Source organism: Polypterus senegalus, chromosome 12, assembly GCF_016835505.1.
Source record: "Polypterus senegalus isolate Bchr_013 chromosome 12, ASM1683550v1, whole genome shotgun sequence".
NCBI classification, from domain to species: Eukaryota; Metazoa; Chordata; class Cladistia; order Polypteriformes; family Polypteridae; genus Polypterus; species Polypterus senegalus.
The window spans coordinates 104521737-104546504 of record NC_053165.1 but is presented as its reverse complement, the minus strand read 5'-3'; the positions used below and the strand labels follow the sequence as shown (position 1 = coordinate 104546504).

General features: G+C 40.2%; 1 protein-coding gene across 1 annotated transcript in view; it reads right to left on the bottom strand.

Annotated features, from left to right (window-relative positions):
• The window catches only part of rasgrf1 (Ras protein specific guanine nucleotide releasing factor 1), a 146188-nt gene extending 121686 nt beyond the window's left edge, over nt 1-24502 (bottom strand). Inside the window, exon 1 of the mRNA XM_039773101.1 lies at nt 23683-24502. Within this exon, the coding sequence (XP_039629035.1) occupies nt 23683-23958 (276 nt within the window). The 5' untranslated portion in view covers nt 23959-24502. The remainder of the gene's footprint in view (nt 1-23682) is intronic.
• Between the last annotated feature and the right edge of the window lie 266 nt (nt 24503-24768).

Sequence of the window (24768 nt, the reverse complement as noted above, 5' to 3'; positions counted from 1 at the left end):
GTGTTGGGTCGGGTGCCTATATAGCGTCTTTCACACATGCCAGATTCATCGCTCCTTGTCTAGATGTGTTCTCTTAAGGGCAGTTGAGGGGACTTTTGTGAAACCCTCTCATGATGTTAATGAAGTAAAGGTTTGAAAGTAAAAACAGCCTCAGTCAGTGGAACAGTCAGACATTAGAGGTCTCCAGTTTTGAATACATGGGGTACGTAACAGACAGCGACAGATTTTGTACAGTTGTATAGCTGGTTTTGACATTTCTCTTTTCCACCATTAGGAAAGGAACCTACTGTAAGTGGTGCTCTTCATGTTAAGTGCATGTCACAAAGTGATCTGATAACACAATAAAACATTTAGTTTTATCAAAATGAACATTTCCAGAGCTAGCTGAGTGGAGAACATTTCATAAAATTCTACTTGGTAGTTATCTGGGCCTGCGACTTTTCTCTTTGCGCAGCAAGTTTATAGTTAAAATTGATTTCAAAAAGAAAAAGCTCTAAGTTGGAATAGAGGCATTCCAAATTCATTTTTGAAACCTCCCTTGTCTAAATATAGAGCATTTTTCAAGCCAAGGTTTCAATAAAGGTTAAAAATTTATTTTAATTTTTCACACAAATTTAAGTAAAAAAAGAAAAGACATCATCCGAGGATCTCAAGGACCTCAACAAAATTACTCCAACATGTCTGCAGACTTTCAAGATAATTCCAACTAGACATATACAAGTGACAATAATAGGAAATGGTTATTAGAAGAAGTGTGAGGGTGAGTATATGTTACAAAGAGCTCTCTCATTCTTGATTTAAAGTCTCCCGCGAGTTGCTAATGTTTTCCGTCGGAGAAAAGACAAAGGTATTGTGGCTTTTAGTGTCCTATTACAGCCAGGGTTCCTCCTCTGGCTAAGGTTCAAATTCATGCTTAATGTCTTTTTTTTTAGTGATTTATTTGTATCTTTCCTTGTTTTTGATTGTGTCTATGTATGTATGCCTTAGTTACATTCCTTATAAGTCCTCACAGGTGGCACCGTGGTAGTGCTGCTGCTTTGCAGTAAGGAGATTGTGGGTTCGCTCCCTGTGTGGATAGCGCTTTGAGTACTAATAAATGTAATGAATTATTATTATTATATTATATGGATGGTTCCCCAAGAGGTGGGGTCACCTGCTCATTACCGCACTAGCAAAAGATCAATAGCCAAAATATCCTTATTTTCCAGCTACCAAAGCCCTAAATGCCATACAGAAAACAACGAAACACACAAAATTAATTACCATGCTCTTGATCACTTACAAAGTTTTTGCACAATATCCATGAACTTGTACCCCAAACCCAGCAAGGCACCTTTAATAACGACAGCACAATGCTGTCGTGTGCTTCTGGATGCCACATGATAATAATGGGGAATCTTAACCAGCAACAACAACAACATGGCTGTCTCCAAAAATAAAAAAATAAACATTGCACCCTCCAGGACCAGAAATGGTGACACAAAACATCCATCCATTTTCCAACCTGATGAATCCGAACACAGGGTCACAGGGTGCAAGGCAGGAACCAATCCCGGGCAGGGCGCCAACCCACCGCTGGACACTTTAGACTCACCAGTCCACATAACCTACATGTCTTTGGACTGTGGGAGGAAATCGGAGTACCCGGAGGAAACCCACGCAGACATGGGGAGAACATGCAAACTCCACGCAGGGAGGACCCAGGAAGTGAATCCGAGTCTCCTAACTTCGAGGCAGCAGCACTACCAGTGCTCCACCGTGCCGCCTGACACAAAACATAGCAATCATAATGTTAAATTTTAAATGAGAAAATGAATACAAAGTGAAATCTGCTAATGCCTGTCAATGTAATGTCTGCATGTTGGTGGATCTCCTCATGGGCTCAGCTGAGGTTTGTGATAACCTGCCTAGGCCAGAGGGTGGCACTGTCACAAGCATTTTCTACTTCTTCTCTCCCCACACACTGAGAAACCTCCCAGTGAGGGTACTTAGCCCCGCCCCTTCTGGTTTGCACACTGGCAGTTCAGAAGGTGGCGTCATTTCCCAGTAAGAGCAACCTGCTGGCCAGAAGACTCTTATTTTTGACAGCCTGGAGCTTGTTGTCTTGTAATCGTGCCTGAGAGTCTATTTACTTTGTCGCCTAAAGGTGTAACTTTTTCTTTGGAGTAACATATTAAACAGGAAAACTCAGTTGGTGTCCCGGCTTTTCCTTTTGCTTGACTTGTCATTCCTGCACCCAGCCATATCACATATAAGGATTGTTTAACTTGTGCAGCCATATATGCTGATAAGTAATGAAACAACACAGTGCATAATCAGGAACTTTAACAAGACCCCAGATTCACTGACTGATTATTGGCTGCATTTTTAAAAAAATACAAAAACAATAAGTAACATAATGGATATTTTTGTTTTAGTACAGTTAAGATTTAATGGTGGCAGAAGAAACAAAAATGGCAGATGATTTATAAGCACCTTTTGGTGATCTATAATGAGGCTGAAATACAGTGGAACATCAACAATGAAGCATGCCACAGATACTTCATAGATACAGATTTACAGAGATATGCAGTTAAAAGTGGTGTCAAAGTGACTCCGTTTAACTGTCAATGAGATATATGGACGCCATGGGATCTTTTATCAAGTATATAAACCATGACTTCAAGAAAGTGAGTAAGGATTCAAATATTTTACTAGGTATAAAAGCTCAAGACTCTCATTGCAATTTAATAACAAATTGCACAACAATACTGCAAAATACATTGAGAGAGCAGATTGATTCTCAATGAAATATCACCCAGAATTCAACAGTTCCTAAATTTAGCATGCTGCTGGATTTTCCCTGAAGAGCTAAAGCTTATCAAGCACTGGCCTGTTCTGCTCCACAGGGGTCCAGCTGCAATGAATGCTTTAAAATTCAACTGGCAGTCGGCAAAAGATTTCAGGAAATCACCAATGCTAAGGCAGTAACAGGCATGAATCAAAGTGAGAACATGTTTCACCTGTTTTGGTTTCATTTAGGTATGTTTTTGATACTATTAATTTTTAGTGAAATCCACAGATCTTTAAAACATTCTTCATAGAACTTTCACAGCATGGACATCTTTCTGCAAAGCTCTAACATCAGAAATTCCCCTAAACTCCAAATAATTGCCTGCAGTTTTAGAAATAGGCAATGTAACTTAGTGCTTAGGATACTGGACTGGCATCCACAAATTTTTTTTTTTTTTAATTAATTTTATTACAATCCATACAAAGCAATCAAGTTTTTAGAAAAAGAAGAATTGAGTTAAGAACAGATCAATCCCCACCCTTGAGAGAGAGAGCAAGCCAAATGGCGTAAAATTTAAGGCTTGTAAACATCCATCCATTAATCCATTTTCCAACCCGCTGAATCCAAATACAGGGTCACGGGGGTCTGCTGGAGCCAATCCCAGCTAACACAGGGCACAAGGCAGGAACCAATCCTGGGCAGGGTGCCAACCCACCACAGGACACACACAAACACACCCACACACACACCACGCACACACTAGGGCCAATTTAATTAATAAATTCTCTGTGCTTTATAAACTTATTTTAAAATATTACTGATTAGATCCTGCCATGTTTTAAAAAAAAGTCTGCACAGATCCTCTAACTGAGTATTTGATTTTTTCCAATTTCAAATAATATAACACATCGGTTTCCCACTGACTTAAAAGAGGAGAGTTTGGGTTCTTCCAGTTTATCAGAATAAGTCTGCGTGCCAACAGTGTAGTGAATGCCATCACAATTTGTTTGTCCTTCTCCACTTTAAACCCCTAGGCACCTAAGTATTCTAAAAAGCCTAAGAAATGCACAATAATATACTTAGGGTACACCTGAAATATAATTTGTGAAGCCTGCAGTAGATCTACCTACTGAGCACACCATACATTATGTGGTGTAGACAAGTTTGAGATGGGTTGGCACATGATTGTGTAGCAAGATTAGTTTATCCAACTCTAGCACGTTATATAAGACTATAAGGAAGCGTGCTGTTTTATTGCACTCTTTACCATGGTACTATGCTATCTAAGATGTAGCCTATAAACAATACCGGTGGAATAAAACAGACAGCTATTGTTTCTAAGGCATTAAAAATGTTAAATATGCCTGCAGGCAACCCCACTACCATCCCTCCTTTCAAAACCCCATGAAACAACCAAACTGAAATAAATGGCAGTAAAATATTACTGATTAGATCCTGCCATGTTTTGAAAAAAGTCTGTACAGATCCTCTAACTGAGTATTTGATTTTTTCCAATTTCAAATAGTATAACACATCGGTTTCCCACTGACTTAAAAGAGGAGAGTTTGGGTTCTTCCAGTTTATCAGAATAAGTCTGCGTGCCAAGAGTGTAGTGAATGCCATCACAGTTTGTTTGTTTTTCTCCACTTTATGCCCCTCTGGAAGAACCCCAAACACAGCTGTTAATGGGTTAGGAGGGATTGTGAGTCCAAGTCTGTCTGAAAGGTAATTAAAAATTTTTGTCCAAATTTGCCAGCTAGTTTCCCACCACTGCCTTGAAGTGTGTGTACTGAGCAAGTTACTAGTGAAGAAATGTTAAAGGAATCATACCATGCACCAAAATAACATAACTAAGAGTCGTTGTGAAAAGAATTACATGTCTCCAGTAACATAAAAACGATCGTACTTCTAGCTCTTTGTGCCCTGCAGGGAAACACTTTGGGGTTGGAGGCAGAATTGGCACTCCAGCAACTATAAAAAACCTCCCACTGGTTCCACTCCATCTGAACTAGTGTGGTGCTGAGGTGTCACCCGCTGCATGGCTACGCTCGGGTCCTAATCTGGGATCTGGTTGGTCGTGTGGTGGATGTGGCAATGTGCTGTATCAGTATGTGCTCCGAACCTCTTTGCATTTTGAGACTAATTTAGACTTTAGGGTAAGCAGCATTGAGACTTTAGGATAATTAACATTGTGGGTCTGTTCCTTATCTATTGGAGTTTATAGGTTGTTCTCATTTCCATGTACATTTCCTGCATGGTCTCTGGCTTCCACCCACAACCCAAACATGTGCAGTGCAGTGTAAAAGACTTGCCGCCTTTCTGGTTTGCTTTTATGCTTTGGATCACCTTTCTGCATGACCCAACTGTGCTTCTGCTTCAGCTGTAGAGCAGTTGAGACAAATCATTCAGATACTGAGGCAGATCATCTGCACACCACCCCACCATATTTAACGATTAATCTGGAATGTTGTTTTTACTTCATACTAGGCATAATATGACCCCGTTGGGAAAAAAATCTAACTTTTGTCTCATCAATCCTTAGAACATCTTCCCACTGGGCTTAGGATCATCTAGGTGCTTTCTGGTAACATAGAGACATTTATGGTCTTCTTGGTTAGCAGAGGTTTCCACCTTGCTACTATCCAGTGAAGTCCAGTGTCTTTCAGAATATGGAGTCATGAATGCTAACCCTTGCTGAAGAAAGAGATTTTGTTTTTATATTTTTTAGGATGCTTTATGACTTTCTAGCGGATTTTAAAATGTGCTCTTGGAATAATTTTGGTAGGCTGTCCACTGCTGTTCCAAGTGTTACTGTCAATTCAAATGATCTTTATTTAATATTTTATTTTTGATTGAAGACCTGAAAGCATTCAGTAAAAATAATTTAAGTAATGGTGGAATTCAGTAAGGGGTGCACTCTACACTTTGGATTATAATGCACTTCTACAGTATGCTGTACATTTTTGGTCCAGTATTAGTGTATATAAATGTCTGCGAGTTTAGATTTGTCCTGCACCTGATTCTTCCAAGGATGCGTCCCATACTAAGCTGACTTAAATGGGTTCAGCAATGGTTTTCTTTTTGTAATGCTGCTAGAATGGCTCCTTGAAACCCTGGAATTGAAAAGTTACTGTACTTTTAGAAAAGATGTTAATGGATTGATGTTCTTTGGCATCCATAACTCATCTCTAAATTTTGTGAATCTTACTTTGCTTAGCAGGATTCCAAAGAGCCAAAGCTTCTTTAGGCAGAAGAAATGACAAGAATAGAAAGTGACATTTTAGCTCATTTCTGGGCGCACTAACACACACACACACACACACACACACACACGCACACACACACACAACACTAGGTGGATTTAAAGACATCATCGTCACAACAAACTATTTTTGAGATGAAGAAGGAAACTAGAGTGACTGGATAAATGGAACAAGGACCACTTGTAACCTCCATGGAGTGATCAGGCCTCAAATGATTCTCACACTGCAACACAGTTTCACCAATTCACAACCCAATTTTCTTTTAATTAAATAACTCAATGTGAAATAAACTGTTATAAATAAGCCTCACTTCATTTTCCATTGGATCTCTCCATTCTGAATTGTCTGCTTTACTACTGTGTCAATGAATTGGTTTTATTACATATATATAATGCAGTGCTGTTAGAATCATGATATACACCTAACACCTCATCTTAATAGAATACATTCAAATTTTTCTTGTTTTTTTGTGCTTAGAAATATTAGCACTCCTTTATACCAACAGCACTACGCCTGCATAATATCTCACTATGACTGTGACATCCAAGTCAGAAGTTTTCCAGCCATCCATCCATTATCCAACCCGCTATATCCTAACTACAGGGTCACGGGGGCCTGCTCGTGCCAATCCCAGCCAACACAGGGCACAAGGCAGGAAACAAACCCTGGGCAGGGAGCCAGCCCACCGCAGAGAAGTTTTCTTTGTTTGTAATTTTCTTGCTTTTGTATTATTCTGGTATGTTTTCAGACCATAGTGTGGATGTATCTGTAATTTATGTACGTATATGTATTGTGATGGATGGCAGCCGGCGCCACTACCCGACCAGGACGCCTCTGTAATGGAAGGACAGGGGGAGATGACGTATGAAGGGTGCTACCTCCCCTGGGGTGCAACGGCCCTTCAAGTCCCACAGGGCTATATGGGACTTGGCATTGGTCAACTCAGCCCAGTCAGGTTCCAGGGATGCCACCAGGGGGAGCTGTGGGAGCTGCAGAGCCTTGGGAGTCATTCCAGACCTCCCAAACAAGCCACCTGTGTGTCTAACAGAAGTAAGCTGGAGCTTACGAGGAGGAGGAGGAGAAGGAGGTGTGGTGGAAGTGACCTGAAGGAGAGAGACAATGAGAAGAAATAGACTGTATATTGATGCATAATTCTTGTGTACTGTTTGTACTGGGCTGCAGTGGGGAGCAACGGAAAGTGCTTCCCGACAGAAATAAACGTCTGTGTTGCAGGGACTGGTGCCTGTGACTGTTGTGTTGGGTGTTTGGGGAGCTGTGCACCCCTGGGTCTTCACTGTATCTATGTATGTGTTTATTTATTTAAAGAACTTCTGTAAATAGCCAAATTTCCCCCTGGGGACAAATAAAGTTCTATCTATCTATCTATCTATCTATCTATCTATCTATCTATCTATCTATCTATCTATCTATCTATCTATCTATCTATCTATCTATCTATCTATCAGAAAAACACTTAAACTAAAAGCACCACACTACTCAACTTAACTGTAAATCCTGTAACAAACCCGTGTCCCATCTGTAACTTTTAATCTCCCTGTCTCAAGCTTTGATACACTCCTTGCAAATGTTTCTTCATTTTTATGACATCCCCCATGCTTAGTATAAAAAGTAAATGTTGCCTGACTGATCGATATATGGAGTTAATTTTACAAGGTTAATCATTGTTCTCATTTAACTTAGGCCCACTTTCATATGTGGTGTCTAGGAGGAGAGGATAAAATCCTATTCACAATATGCAAAGCAAGACTTCACAAATGGGACATGCATGCAACGGAAACTAAATGTAACTTGTAGAAATTATTGCTAGTGAAGCAGATGCCGCCCTCACATTATGCCTGTTCTCATTATCATTTGGATTCCTCAGGGAACTTATCAAGTTCAGTATATGGGTGTTTTGTCTTTTGCATTTTGTGATTTTGTTGGATGTGATTTTGTGCTTTACCTTAGTTATATTTTGTCTGTAGCAGTATGTTGTAGTACTTTTGAAAAGTTTGCTTTATAAGGATAAGCTGAAATAAACTCAGTTTATCCAGGGTTGATTCCTGCCTTGTGTCTGATGCTTCCAGCATAGACTAAAGTACAGTAAATGGATCAATGAATCGATTAATTGAACTGAATGTTCCCTGTACAGTTGGCTGCTGAATTAAAGTTTACTTTCGGAGTTGAACAATTCAAGATATTCTCCTACCTCCTTCTTTTATTAAAAATTTGCTGCACAATATATTTTTAATGGTTCCCCAGTAAAAGAAGGCCTGCTATACATAATACAGATGCCTCACACCTTTCAGAAAAAATGACTATAGTGAAGGAGAACTAATGAAGTATTATTTCAGTGCTCTTGTGAAATATCTGTGGTGTTTGAACAGTGTCACAATTGAAAGCTTAATAAATGAAAGCTTAAACCTCAGAGAACATTTTAAAAGACAAGATTCATGTAGTTTATGTCTGTTGAAATGCTCCTGTTACACTTGAGGAAGCATCTGTCTAAACTGGTAGCTCACTCTGAAATTTGCTCAAGTAGTTCTTGAACTACATAATAGGAGATACAATCAGATACAAGAGGCGATATCACTCATGGAATTTAAATCAGTCCTTGTCTCTGATTCTTGATTCAGTGCAGGCTGATCAAATAATTATGTACTTTGCAAATCTGAGTCCTTTACTACTAAATTACCAGGCTTGTATGATCAACATTTCATTGTGCTGCTTTTGGATACACACTGCGGGACTTCATTTGCACACTTCAGGATTCTTCATTTTTAGAATTAAATTTAATGGATTGCCTAAACTTGTGATTAAATTATTACTAAACTGCTGTAAATGCACATCCAAATTGTGATTAGATAAGGTCAATAGCTGGGGTTCCACATAGTCCAATATAAATTTGTTTATTTTGGTGTAGCATTCTTTGTTTTCAAAAGGATTGCAGATCACATTAAAGAATCTAAAACATTCAGTCAATTAAACAATACTGTAAGTCTGAAGATATTCAAAAGCCATCGAGACAAAATCAATGATATCCTTGTGTGAGGAAAACTTGTTATATACTTAAAAAGAGTGGATTCATACGTTTGACTCCTCAGAACCAACACAAGTGAAATAGTTTCACTTCCCAAGGACAAAGTAGAAGAAGGGACTGGACTCGGAGATAAATAATGAGTCAATATCAACCCCAGAGACTGAAGAAACAGCAAACCCCTTAATGCACCTCTCAATGGTCTAAGGTAGCTTCACTAAAGGAAAGATATAAATACAGTGACAGAGTCTGGAGTTCATCTGAATGCTTATGCCTTACAATTTAGTACAAGACAAGTTGATGACAATACAAGACTTGGACTAAGAAACACACCTTCAGCAATCTATCTATTCTTTAAGCTCACAAGCTTGTGGCTTCCGCTTCCAGTCAGAAAAAAACAAAGTACAGTACATAGAATCAAAGTACATAATACTGTGTCGTGCTTTTCTCACAACTCAAAGCACTTTTCATAGTAAGTGAGGAGCCACTTCAACCACCACTAATATGATAATGCGACGGCAGCCATTTTTGTACCAGTATGCTCACCACACAAGGTGGTATTAGGTGGTAAAGTGGTAAGAGAGCTGGCCAATTAGAGACAGACGATGATTAGGGGTTCAGATTGACTAATACTTCTTTAATAATAATAATTTGCATTTATATAGTACTTTTCTCACTACTCAGCAATTGCAGGTTAAGGGCCCAGCAGAGCAGAGGGATTCGAACCGGCATCCTTCCGGTTACCAGTGCAGATCCCTAGCCTCAGAGCCACCACTAGGCCACACAGGGTAATTTAGCCCAGACTTTGGGATATGCTCTTTATGACCACAGAGAGTAAGGACCTTGATTTAACATCTTATCCAAAGGATTTACAACACAGTGTCCACATCGCTGCACTGGGGCATTGGGATCCACCATCAGATATTATGTGCCATGAAGGAAAGTGACAAGCCCAGCACCAGAAATGCAATACAGTATGTGATGACAAAAGACCCTGACAGGTAAGAGACACAGTTATTCCAGAATGCCAATTAAAATGGGACAGCTAATAAACAGCTAATAAAAGAGAATCCAGAAAAGGCCTTTTTGTTATCCTGTCAAAATGTGATTGAACCATGAGGAATATCTTTGGAAATCCATAGGTCAAGCCATTTCCCCACCTTAGTGATTCTTAAAAATGCCAGTATACTTGGAAAACTAGAGCAGAAACTAGGATGTGCTTTACAGTATGTTCAGACTTGGTGTGAGAAACTGGAAGGCAGTGTGGAGGAAGTCGGTGTGAATATAAATCATGTAAATTCTTTGATTATGTACGTCACTATTTGTGGAGTCTCTTTATATTCATGTCATTATAATTTTGTTTTGTCTCTCTCCTTCTAGATCTTTCAATTCCATTGTCGCTTGGCTTTGAAGAATTTTCAGACTCTTCTGCCACTCCTTACTCCATAGATTGCTTATGACTATCAAGCTAGAGACCTTAAAAAGACTTGATATTTGTCAGTGTGCACCAACTTTCTCCACTGCAGAGCTCAGCAGATGGAGCTGCAAACATCCTGACTGCACGGCCCCATCCTGCGTCATTGTGTCATACCTGCCTTTTCAAATGCAGCAGTAAGCAAGGCTTGTTTCCATGGAAAATCACCTCAGGTCAGGTGCTGTAAGTGAAGAGTGCTGGAAGCTGTAGAGTAATGTGCGCCAATTGCTTTTGGCCTGAGCTTATTTTTGAAGCCACAAACTGCAACTGCTCTCTAAGATCGGATGGCAGTGGTCGGCAATGGAGGTTTACATCTTCCCGCCTCAAACATTGGGATAATTTTAATCTTTATCTACGAGTTGTCCATCTTCATATTCCAATTTTTTTTTCTGATTGATGGATTTCCACTATCCAGGAGACTATTTATGGCGTTCCATAAATGTGTAATTTGTAATTTGTGACAGATGGATATCAGCAAGAGTGAAAGGGACGGTCTATAGGACGATAGTGAGAGCTATGTTATATGGGCTGGAGACGGTGGCACTGACCAGAAACCAGGAGACAGAGCTGGAGGTGGAAGAGTTAAAGATGCTAAGATTTGCACTGGGTGGATGAGGATGGACAGGATTAGAAATGAGGACATTAGTGGGTCAGCTCAGGTTGGACGGTTGGGAGACAAAGTCAAAGAGGCGTGATTGCGTTGGTTTGGACATGTGCAGAGGAGAGATGCTGGGTATATTGGGAAAAGGATGTGAAGGATAGAGCTGCCAGGGAAGGGGAAAAAGAGGAAAGCCTAAGAGAAGGCTTATGGATGTGGTGAGAGAGGACATGCAGGTGATGGGTGTAACAGAACAAGATGTAGAGGACAGAAAGATATGGAAGAAGATGATCCGCTGTGGCAACACCAAATGGGAGCAGCCGAAAGAAAAAGAAGAATATTCTGTACCCCATAATACAGATACTGTATGTTATTGCTTTTTGTGTTTTTTTCTGTTCTTTCACACACATAGAAACACTGCCTCCATCTTCTTCCATTGACTCTATCAAGAGAGACGAGAGTCTCCCCCTCCTGCAAATGTCTTTAACATACCAAGCCTCTGGGCCCATTCATCATCCTCTTATGAGGAGAATAATATTGTTTATTGTAACTATTATTATCAAATAAGTAATGGAACCCTGCTGTGTGGGATGCTGAGAGTGCTATGAAGGACGTTTGATGTTTTCTGGTGGTAAGTATTGTGTAATAACTGTCACAGATGTTGCACAGCATAGCACATGAGACTTAACATAAAACATTAGTAATTCTTAAAGTTCACTGTTACTAACCCAAAATAATGTATACAACAATATTTACATTTCCCTGCAATTTTATACTTGCTAAGGAAGAGGCGTAGAACCAAGATGAGGACAGAACCCTCATATGAACAAAAAGCAGATTTAATATGTTAGTGATGACCAACAGCCATGGACCAGTGCCCATAGGTGTGTCTGGTATGCCAAATAACTAAAGAATAGATGACTCAACAGTGCGGGATAATGACTGTCTTCACACTTTAGAAGGGGCAGTTCTTTTTAAATATCTTTTACTCTATGATATTTTAAGGAATTAAACTTTTGGAATGGTTGAGTTGTGCTTGGGCTGAGGTATGAAAATTATATGAATTGGCAGTCCAAGGTTCAGTTTTCCATTAGATGTAATATAACAGCTGTCACACAAGGCTGGTGGTCAGACCTAACTGGGACACCTGGAAGGACCGGGAGTGGCTTATACGTCCCCCGGGCCACGAGGTGGCAACCACCCTGGATGTTGAGGGGAGCACAGGGAAGGAGCAAGAAGGCTGAAGCCCACTTGGGCCTGTGGTCACCGTTAGGGGGCGCCCCGAGTGTCATGGAGCCCGGGAGATCGACACTTCTGCCACACCTGGGAAGGTGAAGGAAGGACCTTCCAGGGATGTTCGGAGTGCTTCCAGGTGCAAGGGCAGCACTTCCGTCACACCAGGAAGTGCTGCCGGAAGAGTGTCATCAGGCACCTGGAGCGCATCCGGGTGGGAATAAAAGGGGCCGCCTCACTCCAATCAGGGAGCTTGAGTCGGAAGTGGGAGCAGGGCGAAGCTCCCGGGACAGGAGGAAGAAAGGTGGCCCAAGGACATTGGAGAAGCCTGTGTTGAGGGGTGTTTGGTGCGGGAGCACTGTGTGCTGTGTGGGACTTTTGTGGAGAATGAATAGTTTAATAAATGTGTGTGGCAGTGACAACTGGTGTCTGTCTGTCTGTGCTTGGGCTGTCTATCACACAGCATTTATATAACGGCAACTCACTGAATCTAATTCAGACTCAAAGGAGACTATACTAGCAACATCAGGAATAGTTTCCTAAGCAAGACAGGAGCAAACCTTGCACTTACCCATACTCACAGTGACATGTGGAAAATCACCAATTAACTATACACATATTGTGACCAAACTGTCAGACATAGGACTTCCACACTCCACCTGCCTTTGGATCAAGGACTTCCTGAGTGATCGCACTCAGAGGGTTAGAGTGGGCCCCTATTTCTCCACACCCACCAGCCTCAGCACTGCCTCCCCACAGGGACGTGTGCTGATCCCCCTGTTCTACACCCTCTAGACCCACGATTGCATTCCTTGCAGGAGCTGAGCCCACGTGACATCTCCAGTTAGTTTGTTCAGACGGAGCTTATCCAGGTCTTCTGATCACCAGGTACTTGCTGGTGAACATGACTCCCAGGCCTGACTTCTAGGTCATTAATGAAGAATTTTTTGTGTGGTCCTTGAGCAGATCAAATTGCTACAGGTAACTAGATCAGCAGCATGTAAAGTATCTTTAGACAGCATAGTTTTAAGGACCACTGAAGAACACAAGACCTCCACCATATAAAGATTACAGCTGGAATGGAATCAGCAACTGCAACTCTGAGATCATTATCTTCTAATAGTGAAAAATGGCAGATATCCCAAGTCGAAGAATTCAGCTCTGTGTCTTGTTCATAAGTGAGGATAGAGGTAATTGTGAGATCGATCAATTGATATAGTGGCTTCAGTTTTTTTGGACACTGTTGTAGGCTATGACTGTGAAGAAGTTAAATCCTTATGCTCACCTATAGTCACAAGCTTTAAGCAGTGACAACAAGAATGAGATCGTGAGTACATCTCTCTATTATAATAAAAAAAATCCTGGGACAAGACGTGACTTTTTCAGAGAGATACTTTCACGTTCTACGAGATGAGACTTTGTGCCAAGAGATTTTACTATGCCCGGGGCCGGAAATAAAAGACAAAGAGTAGATGACAAAGTAGAATGTTGTAAAGAATTCAAAAACATTGGCTTGATATACATGCAGTGCAGGTTAGAGATAACGAAAGTACTAAAATTTGAAAGTCTCCAAAAAATGATAGTAAAGATCGCATTAGTGCAAACAAATGGAAATTATTACTCGGTGAAATAATGGAACAGAGATCAAATATATTGTTCAAATTTGTAGATTTGTAGATTGTCTAACTCGTGTTGCCATCAGGGAAAAGTAGTGTTTCTTCCCAATGAAGAGGCGTATCCGCAAGAATTAAAAGAGTTGTTGTTTGGTGTAAGTGAAATCCACATACGTGAGCAGCAGAGACGCGAAGTGGCTGGGGGGTTGGCAAGCGAGGCGAACAGGGGGTGAAGCTCCCTAGTGTTACATTAAAATGATGGGAGGACGTCTCACACTGTAAGTTCTCAAATGGACATTTTTTACGCAAACGTAGGCTTTTAGTCAGTTCAGTCTCTGTTCCCTGGGTTTATTTTCTGTCACTACTTTGCAGATCTCCCTTATGTATATTCTCTACATTATGTACAGCACCTAAATTAAATTACCTTTTGCCATTTGTTTCCATTTCATTGTTACAAACTTGTTCTAACTTTTTGTTTTCTTAAAATTCAAAAGTCATTAGACAAGCAGCTTGTGGTGAAATATTCAAGTTCTCCTTGTGCCTTTCTCTGCTGAAGCATTCTAATTTTGAATCATTGCAATACTAATATAAAGTGAGACATGGATATTCAAAAGAGAGTCTTAATTGAAGCTGTTTATCCCTTACCACCTTAGGGCAGTCAGACTGACTATAGTAGACAGTCTACAAAATGGAAATAAATATAAATAATTAATGTTTATCTGTACATTCTGCTCTCTTTGCAGTCTGAAAATAAGCTTCTATAACCTGCTTTTAGGAAGCTGTCATTTTCTGGTTATGTTTTAGTCCTTTCTAGGTTCCTTCTTAAAAATGTTATTTGCTATAGCATTCTCCCTGCCACTTCAGTCTAGCTATGTCTAACCTAAATGGCTTGACCATTCTATGTCTTGATGGAAGGATTAATGATAACAAGATGGCACTGCTACCTTTATAGTCCCGGTGTCTTGACTTTAGCACTGTTGGCGTGAATTTGGTTTGTTTTCTCCGCGTTCTCACATCCCAGCAACATACATGTTAGGTGACTGCAGAACAATGCTTTACAAATTTTAATAAGTGCCTTTTGACAAAATTACATGACCAAGATTTTGTACAACACAATAACTACAAACTTTATGTGTTCAAATCATCATATGCTTTTTGTTGGACAGAAATATTGGAAGTACTAGCTAGTTATTTTAATCATTTGGATCACACTACTCAGGTGCATATATCTGAAGACCATTCCAGGAAGTGCAAAAAGGATAAAGACTATGAAGACGATCCCTGGCTGTGCAGTACAAGCAGAGGTGTGTGCTAAACCTTCTGTACTGCTTCTCAGGGATGGGACGTGTCCAGTGAGTTGGTTCGTATAGAAACTGTGCTGAGATTATATTGTCATGATATTCTGGGCTTCTATGTGCAAATTTCCACTTGTCTTTCAGTAACAGAACTTTGGAAAACAAGATGCCAATTCAAATAATATCTTTAAAATCAGAGTACTGTTTTTTGATTTAAAAATTCTTATTCATTCTTCATATAAGCAATTTCCATAAAGTAATACCTTAGAATTTCACCCGATTCCTGTGCCTAGTATTCTAAAAGTAGTATAATAATTAGAGATATTTTACATTCATGCTGAATTTATTTTGGCAAAATTTAGAAATTTACTGCTTACCTTTTAAAAATAGAATGACTTTTCTTGAAAAATAAAAAAAAGCTAACCAACAATGTATTTCATTGTAATGTGGTAGAGAGTGGTACGGTAGGAATGTTCAAAACTCAAGTCAATATTATTAGGAGGATAAGACTGGCAAGATGTACTGACCTATTCGTATCAATATTGGTCATATACTGTATACTGCTCAAAAAATTAAGGGGGCACTTAAATCACACATTGGATGTCGATGAACAAAATATTCATATTGAAAATCTTTACTGAGTAATACTGTGTGATGCATTGAGAGCAAAATGATGTAACAACAGTCAATGGAAACCAAAATCACCAATACACTGAGGGACAGATTCAGCATCACACTGAAAATCACTGTGAAAAATTGAAACCACAGGCTGGTCCAACTTGCATGAATTTCATCACAGCGGCTCATAATGTGACTTAGTTATGTGTGTGGGCCCCATGTGCCTTCATGTACTCCCTACAGTTTCTAGGAATTCTCCTGATGAGATGGTGAATGCTGTCCTAGGGAATCTCCTCTCAGACCTGAGCATCAGTGAGCTCCTGGACAGTCTGTTGTACTACTTGACAGATGCACCGATACGTAATGTCCCAGAGGCTGTCAATTGGGTTCAGCTCTGGAGAAAGTATGGGCCAGTCAATGGCATCAATGTCTTGGTCATCCAGGAACTACCCACACACTCTTTCCACATGAAGCTGGGCATTGTACTTCACCATGAGGAACCCACGGCTCACTGAACCAGCATAAGGTCTGACAATGGCTCTGAGGATTTAATCCCAGTACCTAACAGGGTACCGTAGCCTAACACGTGGAGGTCTGTGTGACCCTCCAAGGATATGCCTGCATCATGCTGGATGATGTTGCATGCTGCATAACATATACCATGGCATTGCCAGACTATTTCATGTCAGTATGAACCTGCTGTCATCTGTGAAGACAATGATGGTGCCAATGATGGAGCTGCCAATTGGGGTATTCTCTGCTAGATGCAATTGAGCTGCACTGTGATGGGCAGTGAGCACAAGCCCCACTAGAGGACATTAGTCCCTCATGCCACCCTCATGGAGTCTGTTTCTAATGGTTTGGTCAGAAACATGCACACCAGTAGCCAGCTCGAGGTCATTTTTTACCGTTCTGGCAGTGCTCCTCTTGTTCCTCCTCGCACAAAGAAGCAGATACCAGTCCTCCTTCTGGGTTGATGCCCTTCTATGGTCCTGTCCAACACTCATAGTGTAACAGCCTGTCTCCTGGTATCTCCTACTTACTCTTGCGACTGTGCTGGGAGACACAGGAAACCTGCTTGTGACGGAGTTTATGGCTATACCTTTCTGGAGGAGCTGGACTATCTGTGCAACTAGAATTGGCTGACAAGGACATTAGCAAAATGTAAAACTAGAGAAGAATCAGTCAGGAAAGATAAGGAAAGAGCAGTTTTATGTGGCCACCACCTGCAAAACCATCCCCTTTTTGGAGGTTTTCTCGCTGTTGCCGCTTTGGTGCCACTTTCATTGTCACCAAGGCAGGTGAATTTGATTCAGAATCGCTTACACTTCCTAACTGGACAGATTGATATCCCTGAAGTGTAACTTAGTTAGTGTTAGACTGTGATTATTAAGTGTTCCCTTAATTTTTTTGAGCCTTTATTCTAAACAGAAGTAGCTTCCAAGGTAATTCTCTGTGTTAGAGTGGAAATGATATTAGCCGAATGTAAACCTGAAGGATATAATGAATAAGTAACTGTACTTTGTTTCAGTGTTTCTAGACATTCACACGATGTTCAACACACTTCTCTAGAGGCAAACGTTTAGTTCACTTTGATCAAAAGTTGACAAAGTGGTCATGTTCTTTAAGGGAAGAATTTTAATTAAAGGACCACACTCCAGCAAAGATGGGAAACGCTCTTCAAAGACTCAAAGGTAAATGAAATGAAAGCCCGCTCATTTCCTCGCCCCCAAAGGAAGGCAACATGTGAATGGTGGCCAGAAAAATATGTGGTAAATGGCGGAAACATTTTGTCGTGTTCTTTCAAGCAACCACTGCCTACCACCATATATCAATGTTTTCATCCCATGACATACGTAACCTCGGGCTAAACCTTCAGACTGTAAAGCGTTTTTCTGGGTGTAAGGAGAAGAAAGCAACTAGTGGTATGGTTTAAAGATGAATCACAATCAGCAAGCTAGCAGCTCAGGAAAATGCAAGGCCAGATTAGTTATCAGAGTAAACAGGGGGCAGAAAGCAAACCAAAGAAAACACTCAGACATCATCCACTGAGAGAAGGAGGTCTTTTTTCAAAATAAAATGTATGATTAATGAAATTTACCCCAAGTGTTGGTGCAGCCCTCAACAGGACATGCTATTTTCTGATGACTTTGTTAAAAATCACAGTTACAGTCTGCTTCTTAGTAATGGTCAAATGCATAGATTTTAAAGTCACAAGTCATCTACATCAAAACAAAAATGAAATTGTTTTAGCTTGGCCAAGATAAAACTGCTGTTTCTCAACTATTCTTAAGGAACAGCGGCAACTTTACATTGAAGAATGTTTAAAAGCTGCAGTGACCAGACATGCTGGCAGTGATCAAAAAAGACTCATTTTTGCCAGTTTTACCTTTTTGAAATTGAGTCTCAATAGTGGAATCGCTACTTTTCTTTTTTTTAATAATTCAAGTAGAAACATTTCTAATTGGCACCATTATCAGTTGGTCGGCACGGTGCACAGTCATAGCGCTGCTGCCTTGCAGTGAGGAGATTAGGGTTCACTGTTATATATCTGCACTGTGATATTAATTGCAGGGTTCGATTATGCAGCCATGTGCCTTGGTCTGCTGTTTGGTGAGATGAGCTTGTTTGCTTTGGTCTGGAAAAGGAAAAGGAGAGAGTACAATAAAAAAGGTTTTTGAAGTTGTTGTACTTATCAGCTGTCACCATCTCTCTTTCCTAGACATAAAATTTGGCGACGAGGATGGGATCAAAAGGCATTAAACATGTTTGCACTGCATATTACCATCTACAGTCTAATGAAAGGGTGGAACGTTTCAACCAAACACTAAAAAATGGCCTTAGGGCACACCAGGCACAAGGGTGTTCTTTTGATCAGGCTCTGCTTAATACCCTCTTGCACTACAGATCATCCCAGCATAGCACAACTGGAGTCTCGCCTGCCTTCCTCATGATAGGTCGTGAGCTTACCCTACCTCTCGACAGACTTTGTCTTTTTTTCGGTCAGAGTATTCCCTGTGCCCAATTCCTCACGTTAAGCACTCTGTCACCAGACAGCAACACAGAATGAAACAAAAGTTTGATCAATCAAAACGGGTCAAGGAGGTCAGCATAGCAGTCTCGGACTGGGTAAGAGTTCGGAAGCCTCATCGCAATAACAAAATGGCCTCTTTCTGGTCCTCACCAGTACAAGTCACCGCTTGGCCAAGCCACATTTGGTCTTGATGATGGTTCTCGGTGGCCTGCCACATGTCTTCGAAAGGTGTCACCACCATCATCTGTTGTAGAATTTCATCCTGCTGACAAACACAATGAAAATTCTTCGGCCATTCCAAACGCATGGCTGGGTGACTCTGTTATCCAGCCTGATGTAGCACAAAATGAAACCGAGCCTGTTATTCAGCCCCAGGAGCCATCTCCACGTCCCACTCGGTTGCGTTCTCGCCCTGGACACTTGCAGGATTTTGTTACTACATTTCATGTTTAACTGTTCTGTTATATACTTGGATTTCTTTGCTGTTGGTGGGAGGAGGGAGAAATGTTATATATCTGCACTGTGATATTAATTGCAGGGTTCGATTATGCAGCCATGTGCGTAGGTCTGCTGTTTGGTGAGATGAGCTTGATTGCTTTGGTCTGGAAGAGGAAAAGGAGAGAGGACAATAAAAAAGGTTTTTGAAGTTGTTGCACTTATCAGCTGTCAGCGTCTCTCTTTCCCAGACACTGCCTGGGTTCTCCATGTGTGGAGCTCTCCTCGTGTCTGCGTGGGTTTCCTCCGGGTGCTCCCATTTCCTCCCACAGTCCAAAGACATGCAGGTTAGGTGGACTGGTAATACTAAACAGGCCCGTGTGAGTGTGCGTGTGTGTGTTTGTTCTGGTGTCTCCTTGTCCAGGGTTTGTTCCTGCCTTACGCCCTGTGCTAGCTGTTTAGAAAATGACTGAGCATTATTCATTTTTGTCGTGGCTCCCGATGACCTGGTATTGTAAAGAAACAAGTTAAAGAAATGGAACAGACTAATGGATCTTTTTTTTAATATTATCATGACTTTTTGCATTGTGTAGTGAAGAAAAATCCAAATTAAATGCCTGAAACGTGAATGCACAAAGAATTGAAAATGTTGGATATTTTTATATTCACTGTATATATTTTTTGTCAAAGCACAAACATAAAATTCAGTTTCAGCATCACTATAAAATTAGCTTGAATTGATATATTTTTTTTGATCATTTCTGATCAATGTATTCTTATAATGTACAATTACTTTTATAAAGCCGTAAGACAGAACAATACATTCGAAGACATATAAGCGTAATGTAAAATGCATAATGTCACATAAGTCAGGCTGGCGAGTCTCTTGTAGGGACTGTTTCCTGGATTGTGGTGAGGCAGTTGATGACGCATTTCTACTTCCACCTTTACCCCGGAGGACTACCTACCATAAGGAGTAGCATAAAGACAGCCTAACTGCGCTTCAGACTCCACTTCTTCTTGACTGACTGAATATAAACACCACCAGTCACATGGCTGTAGTCATCCTTGCCATGGAAATCTGAGAAATTGTGGAACCCCAACCCTTTATTATCTCACTTTGTCCTTCTTTTTACAGTGTACATACACAGACATGTTCAAGTATGTACCTTTAGCTGAATAAACTAACCTGTTAATACGCTTAGAGTTTAAAATGTATGATCCCACTTAGAGGGGTTCATAATGTATAGTTATAAGGTGCTGATCCTTAGGTTGGCCGTAAGTCCATCATTGGGCAGCCATTGTGAACTATGCGACATTAACATTGTTAACAATTACCATTTTCTATCCAGTGGTGTTTGGTCTGAACTTCTGCCAGGTTTGTTAAGGTGTAAGTCTGCAAACTCTGAACCTGAGCAACTTTAAATGGTGACTTTGTGATAATGCTGTGAATTTTGCGGAATGAAGGCACTTACTATTTTTTTCGCTCTTTGTGTGGAGGCAAATGTGTCTGACTGGCTATATTGATGCACAGATTCTCAGTGTGTGAAAAGCAGTTTTCACAGAAAGGATGTCCTGTGAAATCAGTATATTTGGAGTTAATCCCTTGAGGGAAGCCTTTTGTCGTATTGTAATGTAATATCAACACATTTAGACTAACACATGTGGGTAAACAGCTGCTCTCCAGTGAATTTGCATTTCGTATACCAGGTTGCTTCATTTTCTTTTTGACCTCTAATGAACTGCCAAAAAAATAATAATAAAGGAAAGAAATGAATCTAGCACATAACTATGCTAACATAATAAAGTCTGACAAAGCCACAGAACAGTATCACAAGGCAGATGGAGTTCTGCACCTTTCGTGGGACATCTCGGTGCTTTAAATGTAAGCAAATAAGAAAACTACATGCCATTCGGAAATGCCTGCGCTTGTGTCGTTTTTAGATCCATCCATTCAATTGCTAAACCCATTTTCTGTAGAGAGGTTATCACAGGGAAAAGCAATGGGTACAAAATAGTAAATAACCCAAACTACAAGGGTGTTAAACTACACTCCAAATAAGATAATGTGACTGAAGTTTGGAAGGACACCAGGATCTTTGAAGGGGAGCGTCATGATCCCAGGGAGAACATTTACACTCGCAATAGGTGTCACCGCGGTGGAGAGCTCAACAGGAACACAAGTTTCTTTAATTAGCTGCATTACCTTCTTCCCTGTCGTACCACCCCAATTATTTCACATAAAAAAAACAATTTTGAGAGCTAATATAGTATATAACAAGCTTTTTTGTTTCATTTTTGATCTTATTATTTTGCTGCTGCTTTAATATCAGAAAGTTATATGTATTCACTTTTTCACATTTAAGAGTGTATATTTAGAAAAAGGATCTTAATGGTAAAGAATCATAATGTTATCTGATATTGGACACCAGAAAAGAAAAAATCCAAAAGTGTAACATTGGTGTACAGATTGATTTTGTGAGACACAAAGCCAGTTATTGTATTATTTGGCAAGATGTCTAAGAAGCGGTGGGCTTGATTCATGTAGCAGCTTCTTCCAGATGAACTAGGCGGCCAGTGTGTAGAAATGTATACAAAGGTGTGAGTTTGGCTTCCTGCTATCAAGGACTGACTGTTGTCTGATTTTTCATAAACATTCTCTTTACAGGCAATTATAACAATCCTCTCAAATTCTGCTATCAAACTATTTACAAATATAATTGTGTGTGGTCCTTCTGCTTATGCTGTATTAATAATCTGCAAACTATAATGTTTCACGTTTAAACAAATGCTAATTTTGATATTTTAAAATGTATTTTTCTTTTGACAATTACAAGTAAAAAAGAAGCAACTTCATTTGCAGGTCCTGGATGAAGTAGTCAGAATCATCAGGTATGTTGTATTCATGACAAATTAAAACTTTTTTATTTGATTTTTTTTCATTTATAGATGCCTTGTTGAGAAAATCTTTCAACTGATCTTGTTGAAGATCAACACCTAACCACACAGGTTTCCGTTAAGGCACATAAAAATGCATCATTCACACTACATCAATAGTTAATGAACTGGATTATCATCCAGGCAAACCTATTTCAACAAATTATGGGAATTACTAAATAAAATATAAACAAGCATGACTGTATTAAAAGGGGTTTATTTAAAAATTTAACTCAGCTTTAAAATTTGCTGTTTGACATTTGTATTTGCATTGTGTTATCTAGGCCGATACACCAAAGGAAAATATTGTGTACAGCAGAAACAGAAAAAACGGGGATGTTTTCAGAACTGGTAGATATTATTAATATGTTTTGGTTATTTTTTTTACATTTGTATTAATTATTTCCTTATTCATTAGATAAAAAACACTCAAAACAATAACAATAATCTTGATAATAATCAATACCAATCATAAGTGATTAATAAATCCTATTCTGAATGGCGCTGGTACCTCTGTTCTACAGACAGGTGTAATGGCCTTTAAATCTTCAGAAAATATGCATGGCGTGCGGTATGAGAAATAAAGGTAGCTTATACATATTTAATCTTAAAATGTATATTTATAGGTACTGTGCGTTCAGCACGTTATTCAGTCTCATTAGTTTGTGTTACATATTTGATCCTTTAGACTTAACAGAGTCACAAATTAAAACATGCCATTTTAATAGCTTGTTATGTTTTACTCAATGGAGGATTCCATAATTCAGACCTGCAGCTGCGTATCTTAGCTGCACACAAACAGCCTCACAAACAGCTCTCTTAATACATTTCTTTACATACTCCAAAGGATTAAAGTAACAAAAATTGTTTTGGCACGCAAGAGCACAGAAAAATGTTCGATTTTGCAGATTGCAGCATACTGTAGACGTGCACAGTGCGTCGCTGCATACCTCAAAGAAATGAGAATTAGTTTGAGGTTGAGATTTTGGTTCTAACTTGTTTACCACCAGATGGCGGGTTTCTGAGCTTGTGAGCCAGCTAATTCGGGTTTATTACCTTACACTCTCAAGAGAAAACGACAAACCGAAACACCAGAACTTAAGCAAAAATGACCCTGAGCTACCTGCATTCGCAATCACCTTTTGGGAATCATATCAATATTTTAGGAATATTAGAGTACATCGGCGTGGCTTACCCCGTTACTAACAGACCTGACAGTTAAGTACAAAATGTTACTTTGCTAGTTCTTGTGGCGCCGCCATCAGGCGTTTAATTAGATACATGCCTATTGAAGGGGTCCCTTCACGGGGCCGCAGGTGGGCTGCCAATCGCCTCCGCAGTAGCCATTGCGATGCATCACTCGCACGCTTACCTGCTTCTCCAAGCACTCCTTGGCGGATAGCGACGGCTTCGGGGATGGCGCTCTGTCGCACACGCAGCCTTCTAACAGGTACAATCCCGAGGGTCTGGAGCTTGAGTCGTTTTCAAAATAAAACAGCATGTTCTGCAACAGTGCGAACCACTTGGTATGCCATTTTGTATTGTCTGAGCTTTTTTTACTCAGATAACCTCGTCGCGTACCATCCTTTTTTGCCAAAAGACCCAGGTAGGTGACATGGCCATCATTTAGTCGCATTCCTTTCTGCATTTTGGTTGTGAAGCCAAAAAGCTTGTTGATCCCCTTACATTTTCCCAGCCCACAGACTCCAAGAAAAGGGACCACTTTTCTTGATCGTCAAAAAAATCCCCCTCAACCCATTCACCACCACCAATATGCGTTATCTCCTTTTCTTTCTTTATCTCAGCAAAAACCTACAATCCAAAAAACAGAGTTTTCAACACAGGTGATATCTCCGCTTTCTGCATCTCAGTGTGCTTTATGTCTAAAACCCATCTAAAAATAAATACCAAAAGCAATTAAAAAAGAAAAACAAAAATCCGTGTTAGAGAGAATAAGGAACCGGATGGCTTCTGTTCAGCTGGAAAGTCTAACAGAATCAGATGCGCGTTGTGCTGAGTGAAAGGAGAGAGTCATGTGATAAACGCCTTGAAAAGCTGGATTTCAGCACCTTGGACAGAGCACAGATCAGAGGCGGACGCAGCCACGAATCGAAGTCTTAACTGACAGGGAACAAGTTTCTAAGGGAAGAAGACAAAACATCACAAATAAACATCTCACGCGGGCAAGTACGAGCACACGCAGGCTCTCTCTCTCTCTCTCTCTCTCTCCCCCTTCTATTTCTCTCTCTCTCTCTTTCACTCCCTCCCTCTGCCTGTCTCGCTCTTTCTCTCTCTCACAGTAACGCGCGCGCTCAAACATTCCATTCAAAACCCGTTGCGCGGGAATTTGCAGAAAGACAATATACAGTTACATTCATCATTCACTCCGATTCGCCAGCTACCAAAATATAGCCGTCCTCAGCTCTGAAAACTGCAGTATACGACATTCCCAGTAAGT